The 15,401-nt window shown below is 29.9% G+C and overlaps 1 protein-coding gene and 1 long non-coding RNA gene across 2 annotated transcripts; both read left to right on the top strand.

Moving 5' to 3' along the window:
* Positions 1-765: 765 nt before the first annotated feature.
* On the top strand, positions 766-1,666 carry LOC107945719 (protein RALF-like 34). The gene has a single exon (XM_016879819.2). It carries the CDS (start codon positions 1,042-1,044, stop codon positions 1,438-1,440), a length of 399 nt encoding a protein of 132 aa, XP_016735308.1. The 5' UTR covers positions 766-1,041; the 3' UTR covers positions 1,441-1,666.
* Positions 1,667-12,644: 10,978 nt separating this feature from the next.
* LOC107947507 (uncharacterized) lies at positions 12,645-14,740 on the top strand. The gene is made up of 2 exons (XR_001697143.2): positions 12,645-12,989; positions 14,560-14,740. It is a non-coding gene; the product is annotated as an uncharacterized lncRNA (long non-coding RNA).
* The last annotated feature ends 661 nt before the right edge of the window (positions 14,741-15,401 follow it).

Raw genomic sequence — 15,401 nt, 5'->3', positions numbered from 1 at the left:
CCTCCAAAACACGATCATCCGTTTATTTATAATGATAAAAAATATTTCAATTGAAAAAAAATAATTTAAATTTAACTTAATCGAAAATAACGAAAATTAAATTTTCATCTTACCATTACTGCTTAAGTGACAGAAATGTGATTGTCATCGAAACGAATTAGAAAGGTTGCTATTCGTGAAAACTTAATCCGAACGAATAAAATACATAATAATTAAAAAAAAACTAATATTTTTAAACGAGAATATTGAAAAATTTAGAACAAGAACTTGAGAAAATTGAGAAAGTTGAGAGAATTAGGAAATTAGAAAGAATTGAGAGAATAGAATATGAGTGAAAAATAAATAAGAATTGAGAGAATAGAATATGAGTGAAAAATAAATAAATTTGAGGCGTATTTATCGGTAAAAAGAATGATCATTGCCCCTTTTAAATTTTTTATCGTTACACAACCAATGTTCAAAGAGATAGTGGATTTGATCGTCGAAGGAAAACGCACACAACTGAATGTAATTTCTATTTCTATCTAAAAAAAACCTATTTACCTAATTTAAAAAAAATGCTTATAAGCCTAATTAAAGATTAACCCTTTAATTGCAACAAAATTACATTTCGAGAAAAAAATTGTAAAGAGAATCAAGGGGCCCAATGTAGTTCGACCACGTCAGGCTAGCGGCCAGCCGCGTCCATCTCCATCATCCCCTCCATCGCATGTGCACCATGTCCCCCTATCATAAACATAATACATAAACGACCTTGATTGAGCCAATAATGCACCCACAAACATCACAAAATCAACGGCAAAAGCCAATCTAAAACCATGGAATGCTACCACACAGAACACGATCAATTCCATTTGATTGGCTCAAGAACCGAAGCACGCGGTAATGGAGGGCATCGATTGAAAGCACAGCTGTAAATCAATCATCTCTGTGCTGATTGTGACCCCATCTGTCCCCTTAAACCGAACCCCAAAACGAAAACCACTTCAATTATTCTCTTCTTCATCCAAAACTCTCCTTGCAAGCAACTTGTTACTGACAATGGCTTCTTCTTCACTTCTCAGCAAGCTCCTTTTGCTCCTTTTCATCTCTTACATTGTGTTGTGGGGATCGAAAGTGGATGCCCAAGTTGAAGAGACAAGCTTGAAGCTGATGAGAGATGCTTTGGAATGGCCGCTTTCTGTGTCACTTTACAGTGACTTAAACGACAATGAAGGTGAAGAAGAGGTAGATGGTGAAGAGGAAACTGGGCATAGTCGTAGATCCTTGTTTTGGACGAGAATGAGGTATTACATTTCGTACTCGGCGCTTTCTGCTAATAGAATCCCATGTCCCCCAAGATCAGGAAGGTCTTATTATACCAACAACTGTTTCAAGGCACATGGATCAGTCCACCCTTACTCTAGAGGATGCTCCAGGATTACCCGCTGCAGGAGATGAGTTTTTCTTTTTTCTTTTTCTTTTTAGTGGATGCTTTGGGTTTGTAATATTTTAATGTGTATTTTGTGAGAACTATGGAGGAATTGAGTGTTGAGGTTTCGGGTTTTGCCATTTTTGTGAGTTTTTGTTTCTTGGTTTAATGTGTGGATTAGCAATGTAATTATGAACCTATGATGTGTGATTTGGTTAAGATACTTTTAAGGTTATGGTTATGGTAGTTACCGTATGTCTATATCATTGTGAATTTCATCGTTTCATATATTACTTAAAACTACTTTGGTTAAACTACTACTTTTGGGTAACTTTTTGCTGTCACAAACATACTAAATAAGATTTACATTTACATAAATTTTAATAAATTAATATAGATTTTAAAACAAGTCCTTTGCTTTTTTCAGTGTGATCAACATTGTTACGTGGCGTAATACAATTAAGAATTTTGTTACCCATTGTCTCTTGGGCATTTACATCGACAGTACAAACTATTTGAATAAAAATACATTAGGTTGTAATTATAAAAAATAATAATTTTTTAAATTTATTTGATTAATAGAGTGTAATTATATTGTGATTCTTTATATCATGTTACACAGTTACATAATTTATATTTTTTAAATATTAATCATTATAAAAAATTGTTGCATGATAAAAAATTTATAGATAAGTAATAAAAGCTAAAATTAAATCGTCATATGTAATATATTCGTTCAAGAAAATAGTAAATAATACGATTACTAATAAAAATAATAAAAAAATGAAAATTATACAAAATTTTATCTAATTGCTTTAGCATTCATATTTGTTGGACTATTCCCTTTAAAAGTTAACATATACTATTTATCATCATTTGTTGGTCTTTGATCAAGTTTTTCATCATTTGAATCTGAATTTGCATCGTTAACATATACTTTTCAAAGTATAGATCATCTCAGTTCCATGTTAGCATGCCACGTCAACATCATTTGCCACATCAACATACTTAACAGTCAAATCAATCAACTGACGGTTTTTATTAATGAAAAACCCAAACTGATTATTTTTTCATTGAGGACTTAATAGTATATGTCTTTCTTAAGGTTTTAATTAATTTTTTTTTAAATTTACTAAGAGATTTTTTTATCATTAAATAAAAAAAACTCAACTAATAAAATATATTTTATTTTTATTATATTATAAAAATAAAATTAAAAAAATAGTTTTATATTCTTTTATATAGTCTTTATTTGTTTCAACTATATAATTGAACTAGTTGGATAGAACCTACTAATAATAAGTAATATTAATCATTAATAATAATATATATCATTTTAGATTAATTATTAATAAAAAAATATTATACTTAGGACAATTATTTAATTCACCCCATTCAAGTAAAAAAACTCTATAAGCAAGTTTAGGATGCGATGTTAAGTGCTTTTTTAAATTAATTTAGGTTAAATTCTGTTGCCCGTCTCAATGCTATATGAAAGTTATGAATTTTGTTGTATTTTAATTCGATCAATTTAGTCTTTGTACTTTTCAAATTGGTCAATTTAATCCTTATCCTTTTTGAATTTGTCGATTTTTGTCTCGACCCAAATATTAGCAATTAAAATTGATTGGTTATATTCAATTATTAGTCCTGTACTATAGTACAGTTATTTTAGTATTTATTCTACAATTAGATCATTTTAAGTCCCTATTTTTTCATTTTTTGAAATTTTAATTTTAACACAAGTGACAGTCATTAATCCATTAATTGGATTTTTAGTGAGTAAGATCTAAAAATAATAATGATGGGCTTAGTTTCCCTCAATGCCCAATCACAAGATCCAAATTCAAGCAGTTGAAGTCAAAACTCAACTTATTCATTCAAGACTTTTTCACGGAGAAATTTCGAGAAGAAAATTTAAAGATCTAAGACAACAGATTTTGGAGTTCAATACGAAGCGAGGATGAATTAGAAGGGATCAATTTTGTTCGTGGACTTAAATCTCAATCCATGATGACAAGTCCATGTAGAAAATGTTAACAAGCTTAGGCGTTACACTTCAAGGACCCCAATCAAGCCCACACACCTAACCATGTTATAATCACTTGACTTGTGATGCATCTTTGGAAAGGACCTAGGCATTTTTGGGCCAATATGTCTCATATTAATCGAAGATCTGCCTCTTAGCTTCACAATTCACTTTAAATCACTAGATTTCGAGTTCAAGAACTTAAGTTATAATTGTTTTAGTGAAGATTGTATAAGCAGAGTTTCTGGACGGATTATTATGGAGTTACGACTTTCGGGATTCTAATTCAAGTTTAAATCATATTGGGTTCAATTTTTAGGCTTAATTTTTATTATATATGGGCCCAATATTGTATTTATTAAGTTTTATTATTTTATTATTTACTTCTTCCAGATTTTGGATATTTTTTTAGGAGTTTATGTCAATAAGAAAATTTAGTTTAAAATTTCTTCTTATTTAGATTAATTAGAGTTTAGTGGACTTGAGAGTTTTATTTAGGTGTACTTTGCTAACCTATATAAAGGTCTCTTCATTGTACAAAATTCATCAATTCATTTAGCAACTTTTTTCTTTTGAGTTAATAAAATTCTTTTTGAGTTTTTCTCTTCAAGAATTTCTCGAGTTTTCTTTTAAAAGAATTTTAACAAGCTTTTTAGATTGTGGGGATGATCTTCAAACTTTTTTTTGCCAAGTTTTCTTTCTTGGAGAAAAAATTAGAGTCGTTTGAAGGGGGTTGTGTTGGATCTGGTGCCCTGAGTGTAGTATATTCGTTTGTAAACTTGTAATTTTTTTCGAGCAGATTGGTTAATGAAACAATTTATGGATTACATTAATATACTTCATATAATGTCCTTATGTGTTTTTTGCATGCAAATCAAAGTAGAAGCAAATATTGGCTCACTAGTTGTCTAATGTTTAAACTAATATTAAACGGTATTATGTGGTCGGATCGTAATACGGAAAGACAATTTATATTGGTATACAACCTAAACATGTTCTTAGTCTAATCGAAAATGAGCAAACTAATTGAAAGATTAATATGACGTCTGTCAAGTCTAATTGGGGAGATGCTTTGTCTTGAGCATCGAAGCGAATGACTCCTGGAAGATAGAGATATAGATGTGATTGACTAGACTGACAGTACACCGGACTGGACTCAAGAAGAATAGATCTTGAATCCATTTATGAATTTATTCACTTGTGAAGTTTAAAGTGTGGCATACATTAATCTTGAGTGGATGACGGACTATGTATGTGTGTGTTGGAAAATCAGGTTTGGAAAACAAAACGGAAAATAAATTTAGGGAAAAACCAAAATTTTAATTTTTTTTTTCAAAACAAGAACTTGGTTGTGATATCTAAAGTACTAAACACTTAATTAAAATTGTACCTTTTTGATTTGTCTAGGATGAATGCTTCGACCGAGTAGTCTTCTCCAGTATCTCCAAGCTCACATGTGCCAAGTATGGGTTCGCTTCAAATTAGAAAAATTTTCACAAAAATTACCAGTGGGGTAATTTTGCAATTTTTCTAAAATTTTGGGTCAGGTTATAAATAAGAAAAATATCTCTAAATTATTTTGAAATAATTTCTTTAGAGAATTTTCTCTCTACAACTTTTTCTTGAATTCAAGTGTGTATAAATAATGACCCAAGGCTCTCTTTATATAGGAAGAGTTTAGATAGTTCAACTATGATTAAACTTAATCACTTTAATATTAAATTTAATATTAAATCTTATTAAATTAATATAATATTTATCTACAAGATAAACATTAAATTAAATTTAATATTAAGATAATCACTTTAATATTAATTTAATAAAATATTATAAAGATAAGTATTAAAATAAATTTAATATTAAATCTATTAAAATAGTTTTATTTTTGAAATAGTTAATATGAAATCAAATTCTTTAATAGAGTCCCAGTAGGAGTGTAATTCTTCCGCAACTCAACCATCAAAGACCCACCGTTGCAACCATTTTTCGGCCACCGAAATGTTACCGTCGCAGTCGTTGGCACCCCGAGCTAATTTGGTTTTTGCCGGTTTGGTCCGGTTCCAATGACGACTTGATCGGTCCGGTCCAGCCACCAGTTGAACTGTTGGTCCGACTCGACCAGTTTTTGGGTATTGGTCTTGGTTTTGGGCTCTTAGCCTAATTTCTGATCTCAGGTCAAACTTTCAAGTTTAATTACCCATTAGGCCAATTTTCTGACTTGAAAATTAATTTCCAAAAGTATCATATTAATTTAATTAATTTGATTAATTTAATTTTATTTGATCAAAATTAATTTACCCGAAAATCACTTAGATATTCGAAATTAATTTTTCAAGAAAATTCTTTAATCAAATTCTCTAGTTGAACAAATTTTACGACCGCCCAATTGAATTCCACATTGAATAAATCGACTCAATTAAATTATTTCCAAAGTCGTAGAATTTTCTTCTAATTCAAATATAATCTGATCGAGCTTTTGTTGAGCTAGCGGAGGGACCAATCAGACATATATAATTAGGCTCTAGTAATTGCAATTATGCCCAGAAGCATCGTTCAGATAATTCACAATTACTTAATCATGGAGTCAATCCACAAGAAGTACCATGATTGAAAACTCCTTATTGTATACTCTTTACAAAAGCAATTCATCCAACTGCTTTTCCTAATGACCTCGTCATGTGTGTGTTACCCTCATATGATATCCTTAATTCTTTTGAGTTAAATCTGTTCATTCAATACAATCTTATTTTATCTCATTGTCACCATTGTGTCTTCTTAATGATTAATATGATCACTGTCAATAAATGACTGATAAATTGCTTGTTTTAGAACAAGCAACACGTGACCACGTTCCATATGTATCAATCCACACAATGCCAATGAGAGAATATTGTTAACTTTTTAATTGAGCTATGAATTCCACTATTACTAGTAAAGTAGTGCCATTCACAAGTCATATACCCAACATACAGGCTGTCGACCCAATCATCTTTAGACCATAACCCTCCACTTATATCAAAGCACATGAGTTACATACACATGATCAGTGGCTAACTCAAGATTTAGGTAAATCACACCATGAATGTCACAAGTGAATTAATTCACAAATAGATTCAGAATTAATTCATCTCGGGTCCAGTGCAATGTATCATTCTGTCAATGAATACATCTATGTCTTTACCCGTGGAGTCAATTGCTTCTAGCCAAGACTAACCATCTCCTCAATTGGAATTATAGACGACATAATAATCATTCTCAATATTTGAATCAAATGCTCACTTTGATTCTTTTACAGGATTACAAACTCGTTTAGATTATCTATTAAAGTACGATGTCTTTCTCGCAATGTAAACGTTTTTACAATGCCACTTATCATCAATTTGAACTTAGACAATCAATGAACTAATATTTGTTTGTCACAATTTCGCTATACATGCAAAATATGAAAGATAAAAATACAAAAGACATAATATGAAATGTGAAATTTATTTATTTATTCATCTTTCAAATATATAGAAAACAATTACATGTTTACTACAATATGGACACATTTCCCAACAGTGTGACTCGTATACTTTGATGTAAGTAAAAACTTGAGTTCAAATAGATAAAGAAACGAGAGCTGGTGTATTGGGTATACGACTTCTGCAGTATATTGCGTCATTCACAATAGTGGATTTTATAGCCTGAAATATGAGTAAATGATATCCTCTTATTTCCATTACATGGTTGATGAAAAGTGAACGTGACCATGGGTCGTTCGTCTTTGTGATGAATGACTTGATTACTATTTGATAGTAATTGAATTTTCATGAAGATGTAATGGTTACCATGACATAAAATAGGATAATATTGGGAGAGCAAATTTATCCCAAAGAGATTAAGTATATCTTATAAGGGTAACACATTTATGACAAGGTCATTGTACAAGCATTAGTCGAGTTGCTTTCGTAATGGTATGCTGTTGGGGAAAAATCAGTCACAATACTATGGTGGAATGACTTTGTGACTAAATGAGTTTATAATTAATAGATGAAAAGCTGAAACTTAATTATAAAACATTTGAGTTCTAATCGCATGTTGAATCAAATGAACATAAATGATAAAGTTGGATAAATGGGAAACATTTGGAAATGAATGTGGTTTTCTCCAAAATGAAAATGACCTAGAAATGAATTTATGATTTTTGAATTAAATGAAGTTTGAAAAGGGGAATAAATTATTTACTCATAGTGAATTCGTTGAATATAGAAATACTAAATATATTTTCTCATAGATTCTTTTACTGTAAAGTCATCATGATTTTAATAGAATTAGAATTGGGTTGAGAAAATTATTTAATTAAAAAAAATTAAAGATGTTATTTAGGAAATAAAAAAAACAAATATCGAGTTGGATTGAATTATAAAGTACTGGGTTAAAATTTTAGGAAGTGTAATGACCCAATTTCCAGTGGTGTCGAAAAAGTTAATTTTAGGACCCCATTTCTGTAAACTGAGCCTGTAAATATTTAATAATAATATTTACGAAATTGAAGATGAATTCAATTTTGGACTGTAACACCCAGATATCCGACCCGATTGTCGGACTTGAGCTACAAAGTGTCACATTCGTTACCGAAGCAACTATGATCAAGCTACTATTAACTATTACTGTTAAACATATAAATGTAACTAAAACAAGTGTATCAAACAATACATAATCATTTTTTGGTCTTATACAAGCTCACGAAAGCTCTTTCACTAACCTAAGATCGAAATAGAACAAATTGTAAAAATTTTAAAGTTTTGGGTTGACGTCGTGACGTTACAGGTTCCTCTTCGTGACGCAACTCTCTGTTCAGTGCTCATCGTGACCTCGAGCAATGACGTCACCACTTAGAATTTTGCTTTGTTTCTCGTCGCGACATCAGAGATTCCTCGTTGCAACATGACTCACTATTTAAAAAAAATGACCATTTTGAAACAAGTTCAAAAGACTTGTGTTAACCTATATAATCCTAATCACAACCAAACAACACTTTTACAACAGTATATAAGGTAGAACATACCAAAACAATACTTCGAAATGACATTAAGCAACTAAGTTCCAAGTTTGACCTTTTTTATTATAGAAAATCGAATTAAACCCTAGGTACTTGCCATTTACAATCGAAAGGGGTACATTACAAACTTTGTTAAGTCAGAAAAAATCATCTGGATGCTAGCTTCAATTCTCGAGGATTCGAGAATCACCTGAGCCTATGCACGGAGAAAAAAAACCGTACTCTGAGCTATAGGCTTAGTGGTACATTTATAAACCAAAGCTTAAAACATAAGAAGTAGTAAAACATTTCAATTCCATACATGTATATTTATATGCATATAACATTATACTAACTTTCAATTTGGTTACCGTACTTTTCATCATCAAAATTTATACGTAAGTATGCATAAAACCAAATCTTTATTCAATCCAATCCAATTACAACATTAAGCATTCAATATAAATCTTTTCCACAAATAACTTACATCTAATAACACATAATTCACTTTTTAATATCACATTCTTTACTAAATTCTGGAGTTTACTGACTCATTCATACCCATTTAGGCTCCCAGGGTTGGTTCATTTGATTTGTATACTCAACTATGTGATTTCAACGTTTCTTTCACAATTAAGTACAATTCATTCAATGGTATGGATTTGTACACATTCATATCATTCACCAAGTTACATTTTACAATCCCTATTAACTTGACTTGGACTCGAACGGATACTCGGATCATCCGTCCAACAAACCAAACTGGCACCGAAGTGCATCATCAGATAACCTAAAGCAGGGTAAAGTAGCACATAAAGTGTATACTGGTGCACAAAGCACATCCTAGCACACAAAGTGCATCTTAGCACACCAAGTGCATACCTGGCACATGAAGTGCATCCTGGTGCAAGAGGTGCATCTTGGAGCATAACCGTATAAACCCGTACAGAATTCATTCATATGGCATGCCAACTATATCCTACTCAGCATGAATTGTTAATAGGGTATCAAATTTCAATCCCAATTCCAATTTAGTACACATATCAAAAATTTCAATCATATACACTATAATAAATCAAGTCATTAACATAACGTATGTATTTCATATCAATCAATACATATTCTAACTCAATTCCATAGCAAAATTCATATTTCAAGCGATACTATTTTATATTTTATTCAATTTAGTCATCTATTATGAGAATTCGCATTCAAAATCAATCCAATAACTTATACCATTACTATATACTTACCTCGTTACTTTCGTATGCATGTAATGTGAAAATACAAGCAATTTATATGACTTTAAATTATAAATGTACAAACTAAAATTTTCGGCTACTCATTGATCACTTTCGTTTTTCCTCTCCCTCTCGATGATTCCATGTTGTCGTTACCTATGAATAATAATAAAACACATCATATTATCAAATCTCAATAAAAAAGAATCAAATACCAATTTTTAAAATTTTTTGCAAATTATTCAGTTTAGTCCCTAAAATAGGGATAATCATAACTTTCAATTTAAAGCCTCGGATTAAAATCTAATTTCACCAAATCTCATTAGGGACCCTCTATTTTCTATTCCTACCAATAATTCATGATAGTTTTTCAATTTATTTAATTTGGTCCTTAATGTACCAAACTAATAATTAAGCTTTACAATTTAAAAGGGTTTGCACGTTAAATATGAGGGTTCGCATGCTTTACCTGACTTTCCAAGTCATGTGAACTCGTGTTTAAATGCGATATACAAAGGCACTCACCTATGGTTCACAATTCATGACGAGCCTATACCACCTGCTTGCCGTTGTCCTTGCTCGTGGATGCACCTTCGCGTTGAGTGGCTTTACATATAACATGAGAATATACAGATTACTAACACTCACAAATAAGATAATCACCTAACAACAAACAACAACTCCCGACCCTCATAAAACTAACGAGCTCACCTTACCTTACTGTAATCTTAAAATTAATTCATTTTAACTCAAATAATAAATCCTCAATTTTCACTTCTTAACATCAGATCTAGTGCTTAATTATAGACCTAAGCTATTAATTTCACTCAATTTCATAAATCAACCTTTTTCGAAAAAATCACGTTCATTTCCATCTCAAAGAAGAAAATTATTTGATTCATACAGTTTATTTAAGAATTTGTTAAATCCAATTTATAAAGCTCTTAATCATGTCAAAATGAGTTGAAAATCATTTTGAAAACATGACCTAGCTCTCTATTCCGAGATTCACCAATTTGATTACATAGAAAATGGCATTCTTTAGATCTTATACTTGTTTTGAGTTATATACGAGAATAGATGCGATATTATATATTTGTTATATAATTATTTTTTACCAAGGTTGTGGTTCTTAGGAAATAGACAGTGGACTATCATATCTATGTAGGGATATATTTTTTAAAATTCATAGAATTCTTGTGAGCCAGAAACAGACATAGGAATTAAATGTAATTTTTCCAAAAGGAGTCCGTGACGAGTAAAAGATATGATGGCGGTGGAAGACTCAAGGAATGACTTGTGGTGAAAAATTGTGTAATTTTATTTTTCCATTTATTTTCTAGAAGTAGAACCATGGAAACCTTAGCTGACAATTTTATTTTAATGACCTATCTCTTTGTATATCTGCTTTATAATTGTTTATAAAATTATGCAATGTTATAATTGTGATATATATATATATAAGATGATCCACAGTTGATCGATTAAAAATAAGAAGTGCGGTAATGAGAAAATACATGTGTTGTATTGTTCTATTCACTTCTTTAGGTTATTTAATAACTGTGAGAAGTGTGGTAATGAAAAGGTTCATGTCTAGGATTGACTCTAGCTAGGAAAGGCTTGGTTTTTAAATGGTCAAATTTGACTCACCTCCTTTTCTTAGGACCCTACGTGGTGCATGATTCTCATTTACTTCTTTGGTTTTTCCCTTAAAAGAAAATATGTGGAGAATCAAAATTATTTGTTTTAAGATTGATTGATTCTTATGAATGTATATTATAAAATTGCCATAGCATGTCATGCATATGTTGGAAGCATGTCATTTAGATTAGGTAAGAATGCCACTAGGATTATTATATGATCATTCTTGAAATTTGGGATAAAAAAAACCTTGCATATTTTTAAAATATTGAGTGGGAAAAGGTTATTGAACAAGACCTATGATCTCCAATGGTGGTCCCTAAGTGATAGCATGATAAAGTTTCGAGCTGGTTCCTACCCTGGCTACACCCTAAGGTAAACTTTGTCATGTGGGTTCATTAGATGAGATTTCTTTTTAAGGACAACTAGTCATGCATGACTTTTAGAGAGATTGTCCCAAGATAACTCAAATGAAAACATGTTCATGATGAGTGTTAGGTCAATGGTTACACATAGAGGTGATCATGGGTCGGGCCGAGTTCGGGCAAGGACTGAACAAAATTTTAGGCCCGTTTTCTAGGCCCGGGGCTAGCCTGGCTTGATGTGACAGCCCGATTTCGACCCTAATCAGACATAGTGGTTTCGGGACCACAAATCTGAGTCAAAAAAATATTTTAATATTACTTTGGGAGTTTACTATGTGTGAATTTGATTGTGTGAAATTTTCGTGTTTAAATTTTGTTGTTTGAGTAACTGATTAAATAAAAAGGACTTAATCGCGTAAAAATAAAAATTTAGGGGTTAAAGCTAAAAGTATCTATTTGTTGTTGTCTTTTTATTTGGAAGGTTTAAACATGCAATTAGACCACTAAATAGTTAGTGGATGGCTAAGGACAAAACTAACCTTATTATATATATATAAGTTATATTTATTTAAATAAGGCTAAATTAGTAATTAATAAATATTATAATATAAGATAGTTAAAAGCATAAAAACATTAGATTATTATCATCTTTCTTAGCCAAAACCAAGAAGGAAGAAAGCCATTAAAGCTTAGTCAAGTTTCGGCCATATTCAAGCTTAAATTCAAGGTTCGTTTTTGTTCAGTTTTCGATAATTTTTACGTTTTTGAGATCGTTGCTTCGAATAATTTAAAACCCATGCCTTAATTTTATGAATTGTTGATGATTTTGAAATGTACCATTGATGAATGCTTGAGCTTTGTGATAGTTGATGATGAAATATGAAAGATATGTGAAAGATTAATATGTTTTGTCTTTGAATTTTTGATGAATTTGAGTAATTAGGGTTAAATTGTAAAAATAAATTTTTGAGGGGTTAAAATGTGAAATAAATGAAATGTGTGGGCTTGTAAAGATACTAGGAATATTCAGCCCTAAAGGAGTGTAGTCAAATTTTGTGTATTTTTATTTTGAGCAAAAAGGACTAAATTGCAAAAAGTGTAAAATGTTAGGGGCAAAATGGTGATTTGCCCATTTATGTATTTTTGGATTTAATTGAATGTTTTGATGAATAAAAAGGTTAAATTTGAATATGTTTAGATCGAGAAACGAAGAAAACGGATTTGAATCGGGAAAAAACGAAAGTAGTTGAATAGTCGATCGTGTCCGTTGATATCCGAGGTAAGTTTATTAGCTATTTAATTTTATTAAATCAGTTTATATTACATGTATGGATATCAAATGTATTTATGTTGAGTTAAAATTAAAAGTATATAAATCGAATGAGAAGTATGAAAATTATGTATATATATGTGTTAGGTTCGAATGAGTATGAATATACAAAAATATATACATCAATGTCTTTGTAAATAATTTAGGTATGGAACTATAGGCATGTGATGTATTCGAACATAGGTATGTATATATGTCAATAAAGTTTTAATTTAGTTAATGTTAATTGTTTTATATGTTTACATGATGTTCGAATAGATATATATAAAGATATATATATGTATCAAATATTTGTATAAGTTGGATTGAATAAACATATATATATATATATGAATAAATAATTATATTGAGTATAGGTATGAAATTATATTTATATATATGTGTGTTAATTTCGAATATATATGTGTATAATGTATAAAAGTACAAGATCTTGTTTCGAATATAAGCATAGAGTAATATATATTTGTTAGATTCGAATATGTATATATGTACATGTATAAGATCTTGAATTGAAAAGGTATATGAAATTATATAGGTATATATGGAATTCAAATGTTAAAAGTACATAGTATATTATAAGTTAAATCTTATGATATTAGTAGTGGAATCTAAAGTATGAGGTTATATATATATAAATGTGTTTCGGTTGAATTATTGAATTATTTAAGTTAGATTTGATGATTGGGATTTATATATATCCATGTGTTTTAAAGATATAAGTTATGAATATTGAGCTGAATTTTATGTGGATTTTATATACAAATATGAGATACAACTTCTGTGAATTGAGATTCTTTTGTTAAAGCTCAGTATCAATCGAATTTATTGCCAGTGAAATTATTCAGACTATACGTCTAGCAGGCTAAGTGCCGGTGATCTGAATCAGGTTATAAACCTAGCAGGCTAAGTGCCGGTGATCTGAATCAGGTTATAAACCTAGCAGGTTAAGTGCCGGTGATCTGAATCAGGTTATAAACCTAGCAGGCTAAGTGTCGGTGATCTGAATCAGGCTATAAGCCTAGCAGGCTAAGTGCCGGTGAATCTGTTAAATTAAATGATTATATGCATTTGATATATATATATATATATGATTTTGGTTATATGTAATGGATAAGTATATGAACATTTATTTATATGTATTTGATGAGCATATAAATGTTTGGATCTATGTGTTTAGTGAATAGGCACATATATTGGTTGTTATGAAAATTGTTGAATATACATGTATGCATTCGGCACATGTGGATTAGAAGTATAAATGTGCATTTGGTTCATGTAATTGATAAGTAAAAATATAAGCTTTTGACTTATGTATTTGAAAGATCATAGATATGCATTCGATGAAATGCAAATGATAAGTATATTAGAAATTAGTATATGCATTTAATGATTATGTCTGTAACTTGATTATAAGCATATAATGTTTATACATATGTTCGTTTATATGTATTTTAGATATGCTATAAACTTACTAAGCTATAAAACTTACTTTGATTGTTTTTGTCCTTTTGTTTTATAGTTAAAAACCAAGCTGCAGACTCGGGGATCGTTAGCGAATATCATCACTCTATCTATTATCTCGGTATTAAAACGTTTAAATTTTAACTTATGGCATGTATAGACTAAATAAAATTTTGGGAGTCGTACTTTAATGTACTGTATATATATAATTAATAGCCATATGAAACTAGCTTATTTTTCTTACGGTTTAACTGAACTGAAATATTATGTTTTGTTATAAAAGGTTAAAGTAAAATTTATAATTATACTTACTTCATATTTGACTAATTTAATATAAATGTAAAATTCTTGAATTCTATTGAATGTCTGTGTTAAGTTGCGTTTTATCTGGTAACGCTTCGTAACCCTAATTTATCGACGTATACGGGTTAGGAGTGTTACACTTGATATATAGGCCTAAAAATTTGTCCAAGCCTAGCCTAAAATTTAATTGCTAAGCCTAAGCCCAGCCCAATCCATATTAAAATTTTAGATTATTTTATTAATAAACAAAATTTAAAATATAATAAATCAAATACATTTAAAAACATAAAAACAAATATTAAAACAATAAAAAAATAAAAAATGATACTAAAACAATTCTTAAAACAATACACAAATTGAAAATACAATAAAAAGTGGTTATATTAAAATAGTAACAAGTTAGAGGTAAAATAATAACAAAATTAATAATAAAACAAATGTTCTACAATATCTAAATAATATTAAAAACGACAATGGAACAACATAATAAATAGCTGTGAAACAACAATAAAACACCACAAAAAGCAGCACCAAAATGGTATCAAAATAGCACAAAAAACAACACCAAAACAGCACAAAAAACAACACCACTAGCAA

This window comes from Gossypium hirsutum, chromosome D12 (assembly GCF_007990345.1).
Source record: "Gossypium hirsutum isolate 1008001.06 chromosome D12, Gossypium_hirsutum_v2.1, whole genome shotgun sequence".
Lineage (NCBI taxonomy): Eukaryota > Viridiplantae > Streptophyta > Magnoliopsida > Malvales > Malvaceae > Gossypium > Gossypium hirsutum.
Note: the sequence above shows the minus strand (reverse complement) of the source record. Positions and strands in the feature narration are given on the sequence as shown.

Bases quoted from the DNA above. Each gene is read 5' to 3' on its own strand.
- LOC107945719 (XM_016879819.2), top strand. From the start codon at position 1,042: ATGGCTTCTTCTTCACTTCTCAGCAAGCTCCTTTTGCTCCTTTTCATC.